The 25968-nt window shown below is 42.3% G+C and overlaps 1 protein-coding gene across 3 annotated transcripts in view; it reads right to left on the bottom strand.

The window, feature by feature from the left end:
- Positions 1-1412: 1412 nt before the first annotated feature.
- Positions 1413-25968, bottom strand: part of GAD1 (glutamate decarboxylase 1) — a 215150-nt gene continuing 190594 nt past the window's right edge. For all 3 annotated transcript variants that reach the window (XM_085645326.1, XM_085645327.1, XM_085645325.1), the window contains one exon: positions 1413-4932. In XM_085645326.1, the coding sequence (XP_085501452.1) occupies positions 4759-4932 (174 nt within the window). In that variant the 3' untranslated portion in view covers positions 1413-4758. The remainder of the gene's footprint in view (positions 4933-25968) is intronic.

Genomic DNA, 25968 nt, shown 5'->3' on the forward strand with positions numbered 1-25968 from the left:
CCATGGTGGAAAATGTTCTCCCCATGGAGACACAACAAACAAAAAACAAGCATTGGCATAGCCAATGGGTCTCGCTTTTGGGACCTTATAAGTGTTTAGCCATGCCACAGTTGCATAACTAAATACTTATAAGGACCCAAAAGCGAGACCTATTGACTATGCCAATGCTTGTTTCTCTTTGCTGCCTCAAGGTGTGGAGATTTAGGAACTGTGTTTTTGTACATTTGTACAGGACCAGTTTCACAACAGTTCCCTGGCGTTGGCAAGATAAATGTACTGTGCCATTGATACGTTGAGTGGTTAATATACTGCACTTGTTGCTTGAGTTATTCCTGGGTATGTTTTCATTTTTTGTAGCAGGTGACCATTCATGTGAAATCCATGTAAAAGATAAAATGTCAAGATAAAGTGATACAAAAGCAGAGAGTAATAGTAGTCTTGTGTTTGTTCTATTTAGTATAAAAGAGATGTCACTAATGAGAGACTGCAGAACACCCAAGACAGCCTCCACTTGAGGAGACTTGCTGTGTGACTATAACCTGATAACATCTCTTAATTACCGTCTCTCCTATCTCTATCAGTCAGTCAGTCAATAAATCTTTATTCGGCTTAAGCAGCCATAAAAGAATGCAAATAAAAATCTCTATCCCGTCCCCCTCTCTGTCATCAGTATCAAGCACGTTGTTGGATGTTTTTGGGACTGTCGATGGGGAAGGAGATTGGTGGGTTCCATGTCATTCCTGTAGCAACATTCAGAGCTACAAATTAGCGGTAACTTGAAACTAACAATGTAAAACGAAGTGGGAAGATGATGCTGGTGGTAATAGTCCCCCAGATTCAAATGATAACTCCTTCCACATCACAGAGCCACATATACTGATTTATATCTTGCAGTTCTCAATCTTGCGGTGAGCTTTTTCACTTTGCTCAGAAATTTCCAAATTATGTAGGCTATTTTACTGATGTCAACATTGTGGCCTGGGCTGTTAAAATCAAACGTTCATTAGAGGATCAATTCATTAGAGGAAGATGAAATCAAGGAGACTAATAAATAAGTACAGCCATCAGACGCCCAAGTCATTACTTCTCCGTCCCTTTAAGCCCTTATGTACGCAAATATAATCCACATTTATGTATGGACTGTGATGATGAAGACTAGACCTCAGATTATTGAAGATTGTCAGTAATGAATCAGGCCAATGTTACCTCCCATCTCCTTTGTTGAATTTGTTACATACATGAGGTGAACTCTCACCTAACTAAAGACTGTGAGGAGGCAGAGTAGGACTCAGAGGACTGACGAATACCATTAAGTAATCTGGACATCACTCACTGTTCACAAAAACACAAATGAGAGCACTTGAAGCATGGTGTGAGATGACACTAAATACATTTGCAGATACTAGTAAAGTATAGGGATTTTATTATATGTAGCTTCATATACAATAGAATCATTCTTTAAATATACCCTTAATTATTCGAGGGCATATGTTTATATAAATGCAATTTCCACTGATTCTTGTCTGTTTTCTTTGGCTCACAAATACACTTAAATACCATAAACATTATTTAGAACTTACTTCAATAATATATAAATAGAATACATTACAAATGGAAGAAAATACAAGACACCTCTTTTACATGGTAAATCTCTGCATATAAATAAGCAAATATTTCATTTATATATTTATATATATATACCTACAATTCAACAGTTATCATACTGTAAAACTATTACATTTTATTCCCTTTTCACAAAGTCATTTAACAATAATATACACAATCTACACAAATGAATCTCTAAAAATACAGCAATAATATACCTGTTACATTACAGAGACTCTAGTATCCCCTGATATGACACTAAAGGGGATATACACCTTACTTACTGGGTAATGCTTTTCAGTGCTATTTATTATGTTTATAGGTAAAGCACCAACAATAAGGTTTAATACTGATAGGCAGGATTTTCTATAGGTCCCAAAAAAACTACTGTTGCATTACTCCATTTCATGTTTTCCTGACATGCTGACTAGCAGCACCTTATCCACGACAACTAAAGCATAAAAACATATTATGGCTTTTAAAGAGTATGTGTATGTGTGTGCGATACAGATCTATGTATCCATATATATGTATATATCATAATGGTAAAAAAGAATGTGGCTGAAAAGCAAGTTATTTAAAGCAACTGTACTTATAAACAAACATTCAGTCATTTATTAGTACTGTGCAAAGGTTAGCTTCAATTTTCTTACCTGGACAGTGTTGCGGAACTGTCATGAGAAAACATTGTTTATTGCCTTCGAGAGTGCATGTTTCAATGACTTTTCACAAGGAAACAACTAGTCACAAGACATTTTAGATGTGATTTTACCTTACTTCACACATTTATCACCTTGTGATCTGGTTATGGTTAGATACCTTTGTTTATAGTGACAACACATACATTTATACTAGGTTTTATTACCCCTGGGTGTATGTATTTATGGACATATTTTTCTGTACATCAGTGATCAGATGCCATAACACTAATAAATGCAGACGCTTTTGTCCTCATGTCTAAGGTCTTTCACGAACACCGACACCTAAACCTATATCTTGCTAGTGACCATTACAGCTATTGCGCAATGAAAATATATGTGATACTAAAATACAGTTTTTATTGTGACTGATCACAAGTGAGGTTTTGGACTTTTGGGAGCAGAGCTAGGGTGAATTGAGTTGCCTGACCTCATGGCTCACAATGTCATCCCAATAGCATACCTATTAATATCAACAAGTTGACAATAGGTAAATAATCAGTTCAAGAGTCAATTTGCCTATTGATTACATTCCCCAGAGTCCATTTTTAGAGGTTTAATAAAGACAAGTAAATAGAGAACATTTAATGTTAAATAACAAAATTGGGGCACTGCCACGTAAAACCTGTTGGTAGGCATGGTAATTCAGGGAATGCATTTTTCTTGGGTCTCAAACATTACATTTTGAATGATAGGATTATTTCAGTACTTATGTCAACGTTGATATTTTGTAAGTTATTTAGTGTGGGAGAGGGCCTTGCCCTTTCTAGATTCAACCAGCAAGCCATTAGGAGTGGTGGTTGGGGGTGTGTGGAGGGGAAAGAAAACAATAGGGGTGTGCATTAAGCTCAAACTTAATAGATACTATGAATCTATGGCTGACATTAATTTAATAAATATATACATATGCATTTATACAAAGAGGTAAAGTTGCATAATCCAGGTCTCAATATTATTATGTTGCAGGGGGGAGTACATTTATTTCATAGTATACATGGCCACCACAAATTTGCTCACGTTAAGTTTCACTGACATTCCAATAGTGCACATGAGAAAAGAAATCTATGTTTTTATTTAAAAATTTGTTATTTTAATCATTTAGACAATGCCCCATTTTGTCTTCATTTCAGCCAACATAAAACATTTGGCAAAATATGAGGTCTACACTGGCTAATAGAAAGACAAACTTACATGAAATATATAGTGGACCAGAGTTGAAACTTGAGAGAAAATTTGTGAACTTGAAGGATGGTGTACTTAGTATGCATATGGACCATATTAATCTGTTAATGCACAGAACAGTAACAATTGTCTTTGTTATACTGGTCTTCCAATTTATTTTATAATTATGGTATGTTGGATAAGCTGTAGTTATCCTATGATCGCATGTCAGGTGTGCTCTTTCTACCATAGGATTGCATTTACCACATTAGTGCATTCTGGAAATAGCAGTCTTTACTTTGACACACCTGAAAATAATTTGTCAAAGGGAAAGACTGAGAGGTGGAGTTATCGCGTAGCTATAGATGAACATTCTGTTTTACTTCTTTTATAAATCAACTCTTATGGCTTTACGTCTGTACCTTCATGTCTCCTTATGCCGCATTCACTATCCTTCAAATATATATCCTCATGACAGCAACTAAACCCAGCTGCAAATTCTATCTTTCAAATGTCTTTTCCCATGACATAATCCTCTCCCGCTCCCTACTTTAAAAGAGCCGAATACAATTTTAAAACAAGACTACTTTATTTTCAGTCTTCATATCCTCTCTAATTTTACTTGGCTGATGCAAAGGGATACTTAAAACGGTCTGTGTGGCAGAGAAAGGGTGTATTTTTCTGCATGCAACTATTATAAATAATAGTTTGAATCATTAGTTGGTTGAACATAAATGAGTCTGATGTCTAGCTATATCTCTAGTAATCTGACACCTTGACAAATTTAATAAGTGTTTCAAATACTAAAATGAGAAACATAACCATAATTGATGCTACTGAAACAAAATTAGAGGGTGGTTCGGGAGAATGGTTAACAAAAGAAAGAAAAAATGGCTACAAAGAAAAATCACTAAGCATAAGGAGCTGACTTTGTACCATTATTTTCTGCCCAGTAAATGTCGCCTCTCATGTGACCATATCAAAACCCATCAGCTGGCTAGAGAAATCCTGAGGTGCAAATATATTTACTCACAGTCCTAAATTACTCTACTGTCGATATTAGTTTTCTGCTAACTATAGCAAAACACTTTCATTTAGGTTTTAATACTTAGATTATATAGTTCCCTTTAGCAAAATTGCCTACATATATGTTAAAGCATTTCATTGTGCTAGATTACCATAAGAGATTGGAACATTGTAAAGGGAAATACATAGGGTTTTCTCTACAGAGCTGCATAAAATTGCCAGTCCTTTAAAACAGTGCATCAAAGACATGGTGATTGAGTAGCTTATACTACAGATCCTGTCCCAATCTTTCAATTTCCTCAATGAGGAAGTCAATGTCAGACTTTGTAGCAGCTGGGTTAGATATAACCATTCGGAAGAAATTGACTTTGTCTCCTTGAGGTTGATATCCTACCATAGTTGTGCCCGATTCCATCATCATAGCTTTGATTTTTGGTGCCACCTTTGGATGAAAGGAAAAATAAACTAATTATACCATATTGTTGATGATATGAAATGTAATGCATTTAAAACATTAACAAAGATGTTATTGATGTGTGGAAATTCATACACATATCTTGTTCATGATGTCATGACAGCATTAAATCATGTTTAATCAGTTTGTTCTTTATCCTCGTACTTGGCTTCTTTTCTCATTTTCCGAAAGCTCTTTGTTAAATGATTGCCCTACTAGAACCATTCTGTGGGAGAAGGAAAAATGAAGGATTTCTTTTGCTAAATTAGAAGATAAATTCTGTGGAAGGATTGACTTTTCCATATATATAAAAAAGCATGACAATTTTCCCTTTACTATACATAAAATGCTTAGTTCGGAGGAGGGGATAATTGAAATGGGTTTCAGATCAGGAGCAAATCCCCTGCCCTTCCAATTTAAAATTCTATATTCAGTAAAATCCCGAGTAATATTTAAAAATACAGATACATGTTAACTCTCCACTAGAAGACTTTAAATTATTTCAAATTGGACTATGTGGAAAAATTCATCTCCACTGATCAATTATTTATAATAACCTTACTAAGTTACTTAATCTACTATATGCATAGTATGGTGTGAGTAACATAGAAGAGAGCTGACGCAATAAATGGATGAAATTGTTGGGTCTGTGAGGCTACAACCAAGGTAGGAACAAAGTTGTTTTAAGGAAAATTCAGCAAAGCTCAATAAAGTGTCTAAACTGCATTAGGAATGTGAGCATGACAACATCTGAAGATGGATTCAGAAGGAAACTTTGAACCTAATGTCTAAAACCATGAACCTCACCAAGTAAAATACCAATCTGATAGTGATGCTGCCATGTTTGAACGAAACTTGTATCAGAGAGTCTAAGCTTTGCTGTCAATATAAGTTTCATGCAGGCACATTGTGCTATATGATGACTGACTGGTAACAGATACATAAGTCCCATCTTAAAGTATGCTGAACTGTCACCCAGATCAGAGGACATTTGCAGCCATTATGGTCTGAAACAATAGAATTCAGGAGTTGTGTATTCAACAATTAGACTGTTTAACCTAGCAATTACGCATGTGTATGTTATGTTTGGTTATTTACACAGCGCAAGCCAGGGGTACAAATTATTCTTCATTTTCGTAACTGAACATTAGAAAGCAAAAGCCTTGAATATGAAAATTACCTAAAAATAGCCTAGCAATGTAATGGAAGACAACAATGTATGCCAGACATATAGGAAGAACAGATTTTGAAATACTCTTGGAGTGCTGACTGTGATTTGCAAAAGTAGGTGGTTCTATAGAGGATTGTTGAATGCATATTCGGAGAGGGTCTCTAGGTGAGGCAATCTGCAAAACCTCCTGAACCAGCATAGGCCACATCACTCCAGCAGGTAGGATGGTAACACAGAATATGGCCAGCATTAGAATTCTTTCACTTCGAATATATTATGTTAATATGTATAATGGTCATTTTGTCTACTACCTTTGAAAAGGGCAGTTACTAGGTGCATCCCTAAATACCTGCCAGGCCATGAGCTATGATAAAGAAATTAACTGCAACCTCCATTTGAAAAAAGTAATATACGAGCACTGGTGCACTAGGAAAGCATTATGTACATGAATTCAGAGCACTCAATTGAAGATTTTTCTTAAAACATTTTTCATTTAATAGAAAAGACCCTTAATTTCATTCCAAGAAACAAATCCCATCTTGGTGTGAAAGTATTAAAGTCTATGCGTTTTGGGTAATTTGACTAAATGAGGGCCGTCTGAGCACTCCTAACATTGTTTACACTGGGGGAAAAGGGATTTTAGCTGATGGGTGGAAGAACTAGGTAATACTCTTATTAGATAATAGGGTAAGAATTACACATTTGTTATTAATTTCATAATCTTCATTTCACTTACCACCTCTTGTTATTGAGAACCTCAACAAATATGGGATTTCTGAAAGTGAATGATATCTAAAAAGACTAACGACAGAAAAAGTCTTATCTTGCTCCTTTATATTATGTGCAATATGGAGTGTTATCGTTTTTGTCAATATTTTATACTACAGTATTTGTGCCTGATGTAATTTTGGTAGAAAAAGGAAGAGAAAAATGTTTACAGAATTGCTAATGGTGGCCTCTCACAGACTATATCATCATAAAATATTTTTCAGAGCAAAATACCTTGCAGTGAACACTTCTAAAATGTGTCGAGCCTTTAACTTCTTTTAGTAGTGCATATTATGGTAACACAGTCATGGTATGCAGTGATCCAGTGCTTACAGAGTCAAGAGACACACACAAAATAAATCATCATGTGGGGTGGAGTGTGAATGTGCGGATTTAGGAACATAATCTCTCAGTGTCCTGGAGAAAATGGGCCTTCTGTATTACTTGGAAGTGACAGCATGTTAGTTTATCAGTCATAGGTCATTTTTGAGTGATGCCTGGATGCTGAGATAATAAAGGGCATCCACAAGCAAGTTAGTTGTAATTGTGAGTCCGAGTGGTATTCTAGGTTTTTGATTGCAGATGAAAGAAACACCATACTTTGATATGAAACAAAAGAGATACTAATAGGATGTAAGGTATATCACTGTCATGAGAAAACGTAAGTTAAAATGTTTTATTTTTTATTGAGTTTCATCAACATACACAGGTACGATCCATCAGCAATAAATCTGTCAGATTACGTAATTTACAAATTAACTTGTGACTCGAACATAAACATCAATCAAATACAGCATGGTAATGGTTCCCAGGGCATGTTAGGGCATCACACTCGATCGTGCTTTGATCACATACTCAGTCCGTCGTGTTGTGTGGGGAGTTGTTTTGTTCAATTGATCTTAAGTATTGTAGCAAAGGTTCCCAAATGTCATGAGGCTTAGAGGCATTGGGCAGCTCCTCCGCGTAGTGTACCAAATTGTCCTGGCAGGTTACCAGGTCTCAGAGCCATCGTGTTGTTAGTGGACCAGTCGTACTTTCCCACACCATTGATACACATCTCTTAGCCATGAGTAAAGCTATCCTCACCAACTTGCCTATAGCACCCTTCACCGAGGGCACAAGCCCAAGCAGACACACATGCGGTAAACATTGCAATTCGATCCCAACCATTTTGGATAGTATGCACACCACGCCCTCCCAGAACAGCACCACCTTCCGACACTCCCAGGATAGATGCCAAAAATCAGCACCCATCGCGCCACATCTCTTACACAGGTCGGTGTCATGGAGCCCATATCTGAACACTTTGTGTGGGGTGTAATATGTTTGACGCAGGTATTTAAAATGAATGATCCGGAGGTTGCCGTTTGAGGTGAGGGCGCCCGTTAGTTGGCAGCAATATTCACAGTCCTTAAGGGTGAGTGGCGGGGACAAACGAGCATTCCATTTCTCTAAACTGCGATTATGTGGCCTCTGTTTCTACTCTCTAGAGGAGTGATAGAGCTTGGTGAGAAGTTTGTGTTGCGTAGGGCTGATCAGTAAGGTATGGAGGGTCTGTAATGTCGGGGGTTTCGCAGGGAAGGTATGATAGTGGGCCTGTAGCACTTTCCTGAGCCTGTGGAATTGGAATATAAACAGAGGTGTTTCATTTTGTATATAGTTTAAGTCGTTGTCGGTCAGGAAGACCCCGTTTGAGAACAGATCTTGCATCTTGGTTAGTCCTACCTGATGTAGGACCCGCATAGCGCCTGCGTCGTGTGTTACTGAGAGATTTGAATGATATGCTAGAGACAATAGGGGGGAATATAGCGGGAATTTCTCGGCCATACGGCCTAACGCCTGCCAGGCTCTTATAGTGGCATCTAATGTGTTGATTTCCGAGCGGGTGGGTTTGCCTCCTAGTGTGTGTTAGCATGGAGTTTAGCGGGATGGGATGAGCGTCGCCATCCTCCACCGCCACATGCGGGTTGAATTCATGCGCGCCAAGCCAGTAGTGTGCGTATTGGGCATGCACGCATAAATAATATAGGTAAAAATCAGGCACGCTAAACCCACCATGTCTGTAGTCCAGCGTAAGCGTGTCCCAGTTCACGCGGGCTTGTTTGCCGCCCCATATAAGTCTAAGGAGTAAAGATCGTATAGTTGTAAAAAAATGTTTTGTGAGAGGGATCGGGATGTTCCTAAATAAGTAGAGAAATTGGGGGAGCACCACCATCTTGATAAGAGCAATAGGGTCGGCCAGCGAAAGTGGTAGCCTTATCCATTTGTCCACTTGTTGCTCCAGCTTCTCATATGCAGGGCCGTAATTTTCACGTATGACCGTGTCAGGGTCTCTGTGCACCCACACCGCCAGATATTTCACAGAGTCCGTTGCCCATTCCAGAGGAGAGTCAAGTTCGTACGGTAGGGTGCAGTCGGTGAGCGGGACCACCACTGATGTGGACCAGTTAATTTGTAGGCCAGAGAACAGCCCAAAGCGGACATATTCTCGGAGTAGCGGCGCCATGTATGTATGTGGCTCTTTTACGAAAAGCAGCATATCATCCGCGTACAAGGAGATGCCGACGGGGCGGTGGGCAAAGCGGAGGACCAAGGCCCGATGCCGTTGTCTAACAATGCAGGCAAGGGGCTCTAGAGTTAGTGCAAAAAGGAGGGGCGAGAGGGGGCAGCCCTGTCGTGTCCCTCTGGTGATGTGTATGGGGTCAGAGGTACTACCCTCCACTCTATGTCGGGCTAACGGTTCAGCGTATAATAGCCGTATCCAATTGACAAGCATGAGGGGGAAGCCCACACGGCGCAGGATATTAAAAAGGTATCTCCATTCTATAGAGTCAAATGCCTTAGCAGCATCTAACATGATGGCCGCTGCCTGCAGATCTGGATCAAGGAGGTGAAACATGGCAAATAGAGTTCGCAAGTTATGCGGGGTGGATCTGGTCGGAATGAGACCGGATTCCACCGTGACCGGCTGACACAAGAACTCTCTCTGTCCGTCTGAGAGCCAGGCAAGGGCAATGTCTGCCAGGTATGCGTCCAGCTCCTCATCGTCGGGCACCCTTCTTGTAGTGTATAAGTCTGCGTAGGTGGTGTGGAATTGTTCCAGGATTTCAGGGGTGGTGTAGTGATCACCGCCCATCTCATCCGTAATCTTAGTGATAGTGTGGTATTGTAGGCGATCCCTAATCTTGTGTGCTAGGTGTCGCCCCGGTCGTCCCCCCTCTCCATATGCACGGGCAATATGACGTCTGGCAATGTATTTAATCTCCCGCTCCGCTAGTTTAGTATATTCCAGTGTGGCCTCCCTGATCGACGCCAGTGTCCGATCACAAGGCGAGGTCTAATAGTCACGTTCCAGGTCACATATTGTGGATTCTAGTTTAGTAAGCTGTCCCATCAGGTCCGTCAGGATACCGGCTGCCGTGCTGATACAGGTGCCCGTATGGTGGCCTTGAAGGCTTCCCAAAGAGTAGTCGCACTGTCAACTGAACCCTTGTTGTGGGAGAAATATTGTGTGATGGCATCGCGAATGGTCGTGGTGTAAAGAGGATCTAACAGGGCCTCCGAACGGAGTCGCCAGGTGAACGATCAACGTGTAGTGTTAGGGATATGTAGTGGTATACTGATTGAATTGTGATCAGACAGTGTGCGCGGCAAATTTTCCACACAGGACACCTAACCACCCGCCGCTTCGCTGAGCAACCAATAGTCTAGCCGGGACCAGCTGCCATGCGCCGTAGAAACATGTGTGCCCTCCCGTGTATCCCAGTTTCGTTGCCGCCAGACGTCCACCAATCCTAGTTCGGCCATGCCATCATTAATTGTTCGGGCTGTCTTAGGGGATTGTCCTGCCCTGCCACTGGCCTTGTCTTCACTGGGATCTAGGTGGGTGTTGAAATCCCCTCCCCATAATATCACAGCTTCAGGCCAGCTGCGGAGGATCGATATAATACGCTTAAAGATGCCAGGGTCGTCTTTATTTGGGTCGTACGTATTCACAATGGAAATCAGGCAGCCCGCCAGTTTCCCGTGTACCATGGCGTAGCATACGGCATCGTCAGTACAGGCTTGAAGCATGGTGAATGGGACATTTTTCTTGACCAACGTGAGCACCCCCCGAGAGTAGGAGGAGTAGGAAGATGTTAATCTATAGTCAGACCATTGCGAACCAGCACGGGTATCAGAGTGCGGGGCTAGGTGTGTTTCCTGCAAGAGGGCAATTGTAACGTCATGGCGATCTAAGTACGCTAGTACCTGACGTATTTTCTTTGGTGAGTTGACCCCTCGTACATTTCATGTGAGAAAAGTAATTACAGAGTGATCAGCGTGTGTATCACAAGCATAGTATATATTAAACACAGCATCACCACATTGTATGAAAACGCATTGTCTGGGAACGTGAAAGTAATGATAAAAACATAACCAACCCCTTCGACATCACCCCACCCCATCACCCCAACCCACTTTAGCGACCCCAACATGCCAAAGCCATCCCAAACCCCCCAAGAAACCCCCAAAGGTGGCACCAACATAGTAAACAGTAATAGGGAACATCCATGTGGGAGGGCTGGGGCGCGTCATCCCTCCCGAGGTAGGGGGAGGTGGCCGAACAAAAGTGTCAGTGTCCCTTAGCCATAAGCATGTGAATTCACAGTACTAGAAGATATCGTCCTGCACATGAGTCATAGGGATCCAAGTATATGGAAATTGTACACAAGATATCGTACATCCCTGAGTTTCATTTCCTCGCCATTGTGTCAAGTGTCAATGTAGTAGGTGTAGAAGGAGGCACAACCCAGAGCAAGGTAAAGGAGGGCAGCACAGCCACAGTACTCATGCGACCCTCAGGTGTCACTGTTCGTCCGGTGTCTCTCGAGTTGTGTTACCACCGTCATTCACCTCAGACGAGGGGGCACGGCTGCGCCGGGTCAAAGACTTCACATAGTCCATGGCAGCCCTTGAGGTGGTGAAGATCCGAGGTCTCCCATTATCGTCGATGCGCAGCCGCGCTGGGTAAAGCATGGCGTATGGGACCTTAGCCTCAATAAGTAGCTTTTTCGCGGGTTGATACTCTCGTTGAGCTTCCTGTACTGCAGGGGTGAAATCAGGGTAGAACGCGAGGGTATTGCCCTCAAGTGTTATAGTGCCCTTCTCCCGGGCCAGGCGAAGCACGGCGTCACGGTCGTGGTAATTGAGCAGGCGGGCAATGATGGGGCGCGGCGTCGCACCCGGTGGGGGACGTGAAGCGAGAGATCTGTGGGCTCCCTCCACGATGAGTACATGCGACAGGTTCTCCGCCCCAAAGATGTCTCAAAGAAGTTTTCCAAATAGGTTTCGGGGTGGCCAGTATTGGTGGACTCTGGTAGGCCCTTGATGTGCATGTTGTTGCGGCGCGACCGGGCTTCCAAGTCTTCATTGCGGGCTTGTATGACTGCCAACACCCTCTCCATGGATGTCGCTTTTGCAGTCACTTGCTGTAGTCCGTCCTCCGCTTCCGATATACGTGTTTCGGCCTCTCCTAGTCGCAATATGTGTTTTTGTTTAACATATGATCATATGATCCATACGCAGGTTTAAATTGTCGATCTTCCCATCGATAGATTGGATGCTGGCTTGAACTGCGAGGAGAGTCTTATCAATGTTGGACAGTTTGTCACCAGGGGCATCAAGTTCGGAGTCCGAGGCAGCCTGCTGTGAGGTTCTTGTGGATCGCCGGGGTTCGAAGGTAAGGCACGGTTGGCTGCCCTCAGACTTCCCCATGGCGTAGGAAGTGAGTAGACGGCCAGCGGCCAGCAAAGCGAATGAGGGAGGGAGCGATGGAGACTGCGTGCCAGCCCAGCGGTGGACCACCACTTCGCACCCCCACACTTGGTCCGCACAAAGAGCAGTGGTCGCCACTGAGGATATGGAGTTCGCCTTACACAGGGTCACTCAGGCACCTAGGCAAATCAGGCCCAAGAACAGGAAGAACGGAGAGGATTTTGTAGCTGTCCACGTGTAAAAGGCCAATCACATGGAGATGCAAAGAGCGCGAAATCCGGCAGGTAATCGCAAGTGTGGGACAACAGCTGGGGACACCAGGGTGTCCGAAGTCGAACCCACACGCAGCACGCCAAGCTAGCGGCAGAAAGAGGTGCACAGTTCGTCCGCAGTCAAGGGTGCCAAGCTAGCGGCGGAAAGAGGTGCACATTTCGCCCGCACTCAGGGGCGTCGCGGAGCGCCAATAGCACTCAGCAGAGAAGGGCTGTGTCGGGAATGGCGGCTCAGCAATTGTACTGTCACGGCTCCAGGGAAGGCAGCTAGAGCAGTCGGCAATCCCGTTACATGTCTCAGTTCGATATCACCCTGGCAGCAGTGAATTTGGCCGTGGTGGAATTGTCGCCACTCCACTCACTTGGCAGTGGGCCCCTGCATGTGTCCCCGCTGGCAGTCTCGTGTTCAGGCCGGGGTGGCCTCGCAAGGTGGGCGGAAGGGAAAGGCACTCGCCCCGGCGCAGGCATAATGAACGCTGAAGTCCGCGGTTTCGCGGCTCCGACCAACCCAGCAGTGCCAGGCAGTGGCTATAGCGGAGCCAGTGACTCCAGGGACGCGGCCGGCGCACCACACAGGCCGGAGCCAGGCAGTGACGCGCACTCCAGCGAGTCACGGAGGAGGCTCACCAGGGCGCCCAGCAATCCCAGCCCGGGCCAGGGAAGCCCACCCGCCCCACACCGAGACACAAGAGCCCCGCATGCCACTCCAGGATACCGGGTAGCGCATTGCCGCACTCACTGCAGCTCCAATGCGACAGGCCCAGCCCGGGCAGACACGCGGCATCCCTCAGGCCCAGCAAGTGATCCCGCTCTGTTCTCGGCCAGCGGACGTCGCAGTGGGCAGCTCTACATAAGGATCGGCGCCCGCCGGTCTCCACTACTTTTGCACGGTGTGCAGGGCGCGGATGGTTGGCAGGAACTGCAGGATGTTGATCGGATAGATGGCTCGGCCGGCAGAGCTACTCTATCGAGCGGCCATCTTGCCAGGCGCCCACTAGCGCTCCCCCATGAGAAAACATACTTAATTTATGGTACAAAGAGTGCAGCTTGCTGAAGGAGAAGTGTTTGGAACTTGATGTCTTAGAAAGATGGAATATAAAGTATTACTTAAAAACGTTAGCATTCGGGGTTGACAGTCAAGGACAACATTGAGAGATCCATAGTGGTAAAAATGACTGCGTTTATCAGATCACGTACCGTTCTAGTTTCTAGAGTATCATCCGCATGAGAAAATTCACAAACAGGCCATACTGCAATATGACTTAAATATGTGGGCATCAAGGAAGCTTTGAGCTGTAACAAATTAATGGTCAAATGAAAGCTTCCTTAGTGTACAGGAAATGCAAGTGTTGCATTAGTTTTAATACTGGTTTACTATTCAAACACCTAGCCTGGGCTATATTAAAGTTTTCGACTTCTGTTGCTCATTGGATGAGGGAGAACTGCCTTAAACTCAACTCAGACAAAACAGAGATCCTGATCTTCAGAAGCAAGTGCTCCCCATGTGACTCCTCCTAGTGGCCATCTGAATCAGTTGCTACACCCACCGACACAGACCCCTTCACAGACCACGCCAGAAACCTCGGCATCATCCTAGACAACAAACTCACGATTAATAAACAGTCATAGAAGTTATATACAATTGGTTTCAGGAGGTCCTCTCTAATTCCCAGAAAGAAATCTCCTTGATGGAAACACGTGATAAATGTGTATGTTTTGACAAACATAATGGAGAAATTTGTCAGCCCCAACCATCTCTCCATCATGTTTGGGAGGCACACCAACTATGAAAAGGAAAAGGTTAATATTTCACCAATACTTTGCTGGTGGAATACAGTTCGCTGACCAGATACCTATGTGAAGCAAACTGCAGTCCCATCACTGTAAACTATCCCAGCGCCATCATGCCTAGTAAGTCTTTAGATTCATCTCTCAATTCAGCCTGTCATTTAATCTAATTTTTCTCCCTGTGTGACCATGTTTGCAGTAATTTCTCCAGTTGGGATCTTCCCTTCATGATTGTTTGTCTTAGGGGTACCATGTTTATATCATAACATTTAATACGCCAAGGGCTTGGGCACCGGCATATCTATTCCGATTTCATTGAGAGCAGATAGACAATTTTCAAGATCCCCTGGCCATTATAGTCCATAGTTTTACCATCTACAGTATGTAACCTAGCTCCTGGTTTCAAAAGGCCATACTGTATACCTTCTTTATGTAAGGGGGAGTCTAAGTGCTGAAAAAGTCTTCCCCTTTAAATTAGTTTTGTATGAGAAATCCACCAGCGGGGAGAAAAACTTGTTAGTTTCCTAATTGATATAGATCATGTTGTTTCGCCGTCATAATGATCTGATGGCCAATTATGGTGCTGAAAGCATGCAAGGTTGGTTGGGCCAGCATTGGAATTAGGTGACAGCAACTGTAGCCCATATGCGCTCTGGAATTCTAACGGGGTTCAAATGTCATCTTTAGGAGATCAGGTAGGAAATATTTAAGAAAATGTTTATTTTTTCCAAGATTCTCTGGCACCCCTAAAATGCTGACATTATTCCCTCTTTTCCTCTCTTCTAGGTCAATTCAATATTTCTTGGCCCGATTCTGGAAGTATAACTAGAAGTTTTAAGTGAAATCTATTCTTTTTTTTTTATTTTTTTTTATTGAGCAGAGCAAGAGGTGAATAAAGAATAACATTGCAAAGTACATTTAGCGTGCATTTCATAGACAGTATGGCTTTAAAATATAATAGTACAAAGAAAGAGAAGCACTACTAGAAAGTGCAATATGCCTAGTGCAAAACAGCAAAAGTACATATACACAAAAATCACTAAAGTGCGAGTGCTAAACATGAAAAGCAGCAATAGTATTGCAGTAAAAAACATTTGTTAGCATATAAAGATCGATACGGAAACGTACATTCAGACAATTCACCGCTTCAATGATATAAAATCTATAAAGTGCTAAATGCGTTCCTAAGAAAAGCCAATCAAGACAGGAATTCACTTCTAATCGAAAGTGCAATATACCATGTACAAATAGCAAAAAATACAGTACTCCAAACCATTAAAGTGCAGGTGCGAAACATAGCTAATTACAAAAATATTGTAATCAAAGGAGTTCAATATCGTAAAAACCACAATAGAAAAACAGTTACAAACGATTCACCACTTCCAGTATTTGAAACATAATCACTAAAAACTGCTAGTGCATTCTTAGCGGGCAATCGAAAAAAAATAAAAAATAAAAGAAAGATTCACTTTCACATGGAGATCGGAAATGGAGAAGACTATTGAGTATATCACTTCCAAAATTGCATTTACTATTAGGTCTTCTCCAATATTTAAAAAAACTTCCAATTTCGCTCATATTTTTTTACTGCTCCAACCCTCCTGGCATAGGCCTCCTCAAATTTTTTAACCCTTTTCATTTTATTAATCCATTTCAGATGAGAGGGGGCTTCATTAGATCTCCAATTTTGCAGGATTAATGAACGTGCTACCGCACTAGCAATAAAAATGAAAACTCTTTCTGAATTAGACAGTTGTAAGCCTCCCTTGCAATAGCCAAATAGTACAGTCTCAGCTGTAATCGGAATAGTATTTCCGGTTGCACGCTCGATGTCTAGAAAAACGGCTTCCCAAAAAGACCTCAGACCGGGACATACAAAGAAAGTATGATGCCAACCACCTTCCCCTGATTTGGAGCACCGAAAGCACTTATCTTCAACGTCAGGAAACCTTTTGCTTAAGGTAGAAGGTGTTAGATAGGCCAGCCACCTTGAGAGAAAGGCCATCCTTTTATAGTTGGCAGCACGCAGTGCTCTGCCACCGGAGTGGCAGATCCACTCCCACTCCCTTTCGGATAGACTGCAATTGGTCTCCCGATATATTTTTTCCAGATGGTTCTGGATCAAAGGAGAATGTTTTTCTTTATGTAGCAACTTATACCAGTTGCCTATCCCTCGTAGTTTGGCTCCATAAAGGGCAGTTGTCAAATGATTGAGAGATTCGGTGATACCACCATTACTTCTCAACCAGGAGACCAACCGCAGATATTCAAAATAAGCCGGTTTCCGACGAGTCCCTATCCTGGCCAATATTTCCTGCCAGGTAATCGGTCTATTCTGTACTATGAAATGTCTCAATTCGGTTAATCCAGCATTCTCCCATACATTGATATGACTAGCTTGTATCTGGAAACCGAGACCGGCACATTCTCTTATATTGAGATATTGAAAGCCCATCAGATTCTTGTCCCTAAAAATTGCCTGAAGTCTATAAAGGGACTTTTCTTAGGAAGCTTAGCAGTTTTTAAAAATACTAGAGCGGATGAACCGATTTCTAGCAGCATTCTATCTATAAAATAAGTATCTCTACAGGAGCAAGATCCTAAGAGACCAGATACTACATCGAGAAGGGCAGCTTCATAGTATGATCTTAAATGTGGGAGCGCAAGTCCCCCCTGATCTATTGGTAGTTGTAAAGTGTCTAATTTTACTCTGGGGGCTTTTTTCTCCCAAATAAATTGTCTAAAAAGCGTATCCATTTCCCTAAAAAATACCTGATTGATTTTGATAGGGACATTGAAGAACAGAAAGATCAAGAGAGGAAGTATCGACATTTTAATTAATGATACTCGCCCTACTATTGATAATGGAAGCAATGACCATTGATCCAATAATTTAGTTATTTTTATCTTCATTCTTAAATAATTTAGATCAAATAATTGGGAGAACTGTGAGGAAACATAGATCCCGAGGTATCTTATGGGGTCAGTTCTGGATGCCTGAGATTTTAAAGAACAGGGAAATACGTCGATATCCGCGTTCAAGGCAAGAACTTCAGTTTTGTTTGCGTTGATTTTGTAGCCGCCTATTCTTTCAAACTGAGAGAATTCTCCCAAGACCTCCTCAAAATTGATCCTATTAGGGGCCAGATATAGAATAATATCATCGGCAAATAGCTTAAGTTTGGGCATATCAAAAATTGGGGGGTGGATAGCAGCATTGTTTCGGATTCTTAAAACCAGGGGTTCTATAAAAAAAGTAAAGAGTAAAGGAGAAAGTGGACAACCTTGTCTCGTTCCACGCTTAATTTGTATTGTTCCTGCGCAGGTAGCATTTATTACAAGCTTAGCTGTAGCGTTCTTATAGATATTATTTAGCATTCCTACAACATTTGGCGGAAAACCGAATTGATCCAAGGTAATAAATAAAGTTTTCCAATTTACAAGGTCGAAAGCTTTTTCAGCATCGACCATTACGATACTTGCAGGAATACGATTTATATTAATAAAGTCTAAAGCTTGTATTAAAAATTGGGTATTAGCAGCCATAGATCTACCCGCTATGAAACCCGTTTGATCTCTATGAATGACTTCCTGAGCAGCTGGTAGCAAACGCTCGGCCCATACCTTCATTAATAATTTATAATCGGAATTTAAAAGACTTATGGGCCGATACGAATTCATATCGTCGGGATTTTTATCTTTTTTAACAAATGAGATTATAATAACTTCTTTGAATTCGCGCGGGACCTGGCCTCCTTCTCTTACAAAATTAAACAAGTTTCTCAGAGGAACAAGTAGTAACTTTAAAAAACTCGATTGGAAAGCCGTCTTGATCACAAGCTTTAGATCCCGCCGTTGATTTAATGGCTGCTACAATTTCGCCTACCTCAACTTGACTTTCTAAATTAAGAACCCGCTCCGAGGATAGTTGAGGGAGATCCAAAGTTGAGAAATACTTTTCAATCGAGTTTTTCTGTATTTTATATTCGGTGGAGTATAACCGGGCATAATGATCCAAGAAGAGTTGGGCAGTTTTGGAGCTGTCGACTACTTCCAGACCAGTAGCGGGATCCGCTATTTTTATTATTGATGCTGATTCCTGTTTCTTTCTTGTAGAATTTGCCAGGAGTCTGCCGATCAACTGGCTCTCCTCATAGGCCCTCTGTTGGAATAATTGGGAGTTGCAAACCTCTTCGATGGTAAAGAAATCTTTCAATGCCATTTTTGCCTGATCAAATTTATTGGGAAGAGACTGCAGTTTAAGGGCATACTCCCGCTCAAGTTCTAGCTGTAATTGAGCTATCTTATCCCTTCGATCCTTATATTGGGCAGTTGTGAAGGCTATTATTAGACCCCGAGCTGTCGTTTTGAAACCACCCCAAACAGAGAAGGGGGAAGCAGTGTTTTCGTTAATCCGAAAGTATTCCCCAATCCAAACCCTGAAATCTTTTACCCATTCCTCATTCTGCAGTAGGAGGCGGTCCAGCTGCCACCTGGGTCGTTCCCTATTTTCTCCATTGATTTTAATTTCCAAATTAATATAAGCGTGGTCAGAAAAAGGGTTACATCCTATGCCTGCTTCTGCGATCTGGAGGGACCTGGAGCTAAGGAAAAAATCAATTCTCGATGCGGTGTGAAAACGATGTGAGTAGAAAGTAAAAAATTCTCTCTCCGCATTCCTTTCCCTCCAGCCATCCACCAATTGGAAATCCTCAATAATGGTTTCCAAAGCTTTTTTAATGCTCGGTTTTAATTGTCCCCTCTGTTTATTTGACATATCTTTTCTTGGATCCAATATAAAATTAAAATCTCCTCCAAATATCATCTGCCCCGGGGCACCAGATAATAAAGTGTATATTTGAATCAGTGGATCCTCATCATCTACTATCGGGCCATAGTAATTAATTAAATTAAGCCTCTTCCCATAAAGCTTTACTGCAACCCAAATCCATCTCCCCTTCAAATCTCTATGAACTTCTACGACCTCCCAGGGAAGATTATTTGAGAGATAAATTGCGACACCCCTTGCTGCTAAACCTGAAGATGCAAAAAAAACTTTTGAGAAAGTTCTAGGTATAAACAGCTTAGGGGAGTTAGTCTTTAGATGAGTTTCTTGAAGAAAGAGGATTTGAGGGCTTAATGAGGCTATCCATCTAATTAGGGCGCCATATTATTTTTTATTCAATATGCCATTTACATTGGCTGATAGAATCTTGCATCTATTGAACTCCCTAGCCATCTATCCGTCTAAACATGACCAATTCTCTACCTTGTATTTCCATATACATTCTAATCCTGACCTTGTTCCAAAAACCTCTTGCTCTATTTTTCCCCCCTTTGCCATAAGTGAACACTCGACGTCGACAACCCCACCCACCCCTAGAAAAAAGAAGCCCCCCCCCCTAGAATGTGGAATATCCCCTGCGGACCCCGCTAACCACATTACCGCCCCCCCTACTACACCCTAGGGTGTCTTGACCTTACACCCTTAGTGCCCTACAGCCCACCTCCACCCCACCCCACCCCTAGCTTGTGAATTAATTTAGAGCCTGAACATCAAAAAAACAATTAATTGTAAATATCAACAGCTTTCTCAGTTAAGTTTAGACTCCCTTTGAAATTTCCTTTAATAATGCCTGGGCTTCATCCAGATCAGAAAATAAGAAGAACTTGCCCTTGACAAGAACTTTTAATTTGGACTGTTGTGCGATTGAGGCTTGAGCACCATAAGTTTTAAAGAGTTGCAAGAGCTTAACGAATTCTTTTCTTTTGCGAGCAGCAGAGGCACTCATGTCAGAAAAGATACGACACTTAGTGGTGGCATTTAAAGAAAACTGCCTTTGCTGGATTGCTCTTGTTATAATTCTTTCTTTTATGCGGAAGTCCATAAAATTCACCAAGATTGTTCGTGGCATGGGAGAGTTCGGAAAAGGTTGTGCTGGTACCCGATGAGCCCTTGCAATTGTAAGGTCACCTTCGAACCCTGGAAGGACAGTATGTTTAATAAAAGATTCCACCCATTGCAGTGGCTGTGCCTTTTCAATTCCCTCTGGAACTCCGACTATCCGTAGATTTGATCTCCGTGAATGATTTTCGAGATCCTCAATCTTATTTTCAAGATGTCTCTCTTTGATTGTAGCTGCTTTCATTTCTTTGGACACAGAAAACATCTGATCCTCAAGAAGTGAGACTCTGGCTTCTGCTTCCTGGAGTCTGATAGGGAAACCCTGCATCGCCTCTTCGATTTTCCCCAGGCGTTGGTACAATGTAGCAGTTTCGATTTTCTGGGCCATCTTCATCTCACGAATTTCCTCTAAAATAAGATTGAGAAGGTCTTTGATGTCTAATTGCCTTACATCGCTTTTCTCACATTTCTCCAAGCTTATGATGGAATTAAGCTGGGATACAGTAGACTCAGTAAACTCGGGAGACGTGGTAAGAATTGTAATCTCCCCTTGAACTGATACTGGTGCTTCGAATGGGCTTTCAGGCCCTAAAGAATCGTGATGTGATGAGGCAAATGCTGTTAGTGAGCCTCCATCTAATGTTTCAGCAGCTGTCGGAGTTAGAATCTCGCGGCCCCTGTGCATATTGGTGTCCTGATTTAGATTTAGCTCTTTTTCTTGCACATGATTTAAATTTTGATCTCTTCTTTGCGCTTGAGCAGGGACCAAATCTTTGCCCCCTGCTATTAAATGGCTCTGAGGAGATAATTCCTGTCTTGGGGGTAAACTACTGAGGAGTTCCATTATCTGGCTCCTGTCCGCTAAGTCGCCTTTGGTTGTAATCCTTATTGGTGGACTAGAGCTAGAGACCGGAGGCGGCAGAGTTGCTTTTTTAAAAAATAACGGAAATTGCTTGGAAGAGTTAATTTTATCATTGGGGCCATCAGCATCTGTATCTGCTCTATCGGACTCACCACACTGCCCAAGTTTGTCTACCATATGAGGCTCCTTGGTTTTTAAGGATGTTAATGAAACCAGCTCCTCTTCAGAGCTCTCAAAGGTGCTGTCTTGGACTGGAGTGGGTGCGAGCTCGTCTCCCTTTTGAACCAGGCTAGCTGAATGTCTTGTTTCCTTCACCTGAGCTAGGCGAGTTTTTTTTTTTTTTGACGGGGTACGTTGTCAGTTTTGGCCGTCCCGCTGCTATTTTTTAAGGGTTTACCCATATTTTTGCGGCAAGGAGATATTTTGGAAACAAAGTCTTTTCCCTCCCAAGGCTTAGCTGAAATATGACGTTGTATGACGTTTTATAACCGAAAAAGGCAAAGGCAAAATCATATAGTTATGGTTATAGTTATAGTTTTGAGGCCAGTGCAATTCAGCGCGAAAAGGCAAAGGATCCAGGGCCTAGATCTGTGGAAAGCGTTGCCCTTTTTTCCCCCTTTCTTTACAGAAGGCTCAAGTCATCCATCAGAGATTCAAGATCGTTTTGCAACGATTATTTAAAGGTGCACTGGACCGCACTTTAGCACTGATGCACCATTTACTCACTCACTCAGTCGTGCTACCGGAGCTGGTGCGGCTCAGAAACTCCTGGCTCCTGTCTCCTCCGGACGCCAATCTCGTCCCGTCATTCCCTGCATTCCTTGCCTCGTAACTCCTGGCTCCTGGCTCCTCAGGGCGCTTGTTTCATCATTCTCGCCTCTCGCACCACCGCACTCTGCAGGTCTCGGATGATGGCGCACACAAGGAAGCGGGGAGACTCGCTGCCGAACAGGACAGAAACGCCGTTAACGCTGGCTCTCGAAAACCGCCATTACGGGGGTGGGCGTGGAAGCTTGGAAGCTTCGGACACCTGACTAGCCGGAGGCGGGGCACTCCGCAGTCATCTCGCAATCAAGTGAAATCTATTCTTTGATGGGAGGAAACAATATTTGCCTTCAAGGACTGTACATCAGAGGCTGCTTTGGCCACTGCTGGCTCAACTGATGCAATAGAAAGTTTTATGTCTGCCAATTATTACAAAAGTGTTTCCATCATAGATGTGGGGGGTGAGGCGGTGTTCGTCATCTCTTTCACTGGACTCTTGATTTTATTAATGTTAACAGCCTCAGATAAAAGCTGTTGGTGTGCTTATTTTGCCTTAGCCATGGATAATGGGAGGCACACTATCGTCAGTATCAGAACTGGATCAAAATGTACAAAGAAAATACCATGGCACATCATTTAGTCCAATTGGAGCACCAGATTAGCAACGAGGACGTTTTGAGATCTCTTGTCTTCCGATCTCAATTCAAGCGCTACTGTTGTCTCAATCAAATGTAGTCAGTTTAGGTATTGCAAAACTATAGCCCCAGGCAAAAATGAGTGTCCTTCAGCAGAATGAACAACAAAAACATCTTCAAAATAGCATTGGCTCCTACTACTCTGCTGGGAACAATATGCTTGCCAATTTGCTCCAAATTAGCAGTACTAGCCTAGTGTACAAATGGCCATCACCATTTTCATATCCAGTCTTTTTTCTATGACGACGAGAAAGCTTGGTCAAAGAGTGGAGAGATAGGAATTGATGATACCTCAATGCACTATTTGCAGGCAGTGTGCTCCTCTGTTGATGTGGGGACAAGTAGTCCAGGCAGTCATCCGCATGCTGCGCCTCTTTTGCTTGGAGCAAAACTGACTGCTACTATTTTTCATGTTCAGTTTCTATGTTGTTGGGGAAATTTGGTCAGCGAGCAAACTGATGAAACACACCACTAGTGAGGCCCAAAGTACAGAACAGATACCTCTGCTCTTCCAGCCCCCTGCCGTGTGTCAGACAGGAATCGCAGGTACCTCAACGCACTCTTCACAGGAGTGTGCTCTTCAACTGATGCAGGGCCATTCACTCACCAATCCTTTTAATAGCACTAATTCCGTCACTGCCCTGGGCATGGTGCAGAGGTCTGTGGGTGCTGTTAAAGTTTTTTCCATTGGGTCCCAGTTTCCCATTACAGTATCCACTACAACTGTGGTTCGCTCAGCAGTCACAACACTTTGCAGCTCTGGCATCAATATCTGATGGGCAGGGGATCTGTCCAATTACTGTCTCTTCCCTCAAACATTTTGACAATACATGGGGTGTTTAGCAACAATTGTTGTCACTGGGAGTCTCATTGTGCCCATATGTCCATCTATCTCGTTGTGGGCCTGTTTTTCCAGGAGAGCTGTATGGAAGTGCACCCATGCTCATCATGCCAAGCCCCACCACCACATTTTTCATTTTAATCACAGGAAAATATGATTCTTATTGGTGCCCATCGGAGGCACTGTTGGCTTTCAACTAATGTTACCTGACTACATGGCTTAAACACTGTAGGGTCTGGCCTTCTCACAGCTTTAACAGTTTTGCCATCCTCAGGTAAAAAAACAAACCAATAAATAAAAAATATATTAGCATATACATACGTACAGGCTTTGTGTCAATTGACTTCCTTCTTTCATCTGTCCAGCTGTCATTCCCAATTTGCTTATGCTCACCACACCATACAATGGGTCAGTCACTTCATCCACTGAATGTTGTGCACTTTAAGTTAGGGCATTTTTCCTGATCAAATTAGGTCACATGTTTCTAAGTTCACTTCAGTGCCAAATCTTTGGGGCCAAGACTTTACTTTGCTAGTGCTTTTTTATTTCGATTCTTTATCCTGTATCTTTTTCAGTCCACAGTGTGTGCTTGAATTATGTCTCCAGGTATTCAGGGCCAATAGTACAATTCCTGTGCACCGATAAGAATGATATTTTCTTCTGATGTGCAATAAAACTTAAAAGAGGTTCTTTACCTATTCTACGTACACCTGCTAGGAAGCACCCAAATTGCTCCTTTAAAATTAGATACAATATTTACTATTTTTTCAAATGTTACTGTTCAGGTGGTGGCACGTTTTTTTCCTCCTTTTTATTTCATGCCACTTGCAATAAAAAATAAAAGAAACTATCCACACCCAAATTTGTGTCAGACTCCCAAGACCAGACCTGAATGCCTTGCCAATGCGTGTTTATTTTGAAAGTCAATAGTTTATGTTTAAACTGTGTCTTCGAGTCAGAGTAATTTGAAATAGTATCTTTATTTTTGAACCAATAAGGATCATATATTTCTGTGATGCACATTAGAACAAAAAAGGGCTTCTACATTTGTAAACATGCCTGCTAGGAACCACCAGTACTGTACTATTAAAATTTTAAATGCGATGGTTCACTATTTTAAATGAAATATTTTTATTGTAAGTAAATGGGCTCCTTGTTACAGAGGCAACATGTTTTTTTCATTTTCTTTTTGTGGTGCGTCCTTGCAGTACAAAAAATAACCTTTGCACCAGCCTACCATAGTGAGACCTTCTCCTCTCCTCACTGCCACGCTGCTGATTCAGCACCACATTGTCTCCAAGTAATAAGCAACTGACAAAATTATTAATTTCAACAACACATGCATTTTGGGTTGTTTAGAAACCTGGGGGCAGATTTAGAAGCCCCTTGCTCCACTTTTGCGTCACTTTTTCCATGTTAAAAGTGACGCAAAAGGGGCGCAAGGGGCTTGTAAATCTGCCCCCCGATATCAGAATTTGGGAATTTAGGCTTTTTTTCCTTTTATTTTCATTTTGAATTTGAGACTTGTCTTGAAACCCTGCTTTTGATATCATGACTATTAAAACTCCAGTGAGAAGGTGAAAATCTTATGTTTTCTTGGTGCAATAGCTAAAAGGTAAAAAGGTTGTTAGGAAATATTATATGTTTAGATAATCAAAATCTGGGGGCTTGAGAGAGCTGCTCGACAGTTGGAAAGAAAGAAAACGCTGAGAACAATTCTACTTGCTTTTGAGAATTGAGTTTGGCTTTCCGGATCGCAATATCAATTCAATTCAATTCCAATTCTTTATTTCGGCCATATAGACCATAAAAGATAAAATGCAAACATTACAAACATTAAAACATTATTTTAAAACACATTTAAATAGAGTCCGCTCTCCCAGCGAGGAGTGATTTAAAATTGCATTAGAAAGTTCAAGGGGCTTCAGAGGATTTTTTCTTTCTGATCAACCATATGGCCATAAGAAATTTGGAAACAGCGAACACAATGTGGCCCAGGGTGCTAGTTTTCAAAATCCTGTATGCCTGTGCATACTCTCTGAACCCCAGGTTCTTACAGAGCGGTGCTATCCAGTATTTTCTGGGCCTTTGGTATGCAGGGCACACAAACAAGATGTGGGGGTCATCTTCCACATGGTTGTTACAGCAGGGACATATTTTATCGCCCCCATTTGTCCACTTGCAGGTGTATGAATTAATA

Source organism: Triturus cristatus, chromosome 3_1 (assembly GCF_964204655.1).
Source record: "Triturus cristatus chromosome 3_1, aTriCri1.1, whole genome shotgun sequence".
In the NCBI taxonomy this organism is placed as follows: domain Eukaryota; kingdom Metazoa; phylum Chordata; class Amphibia; order Caudata; family Salamandridae; genus Triturus; species Triturus cristatus.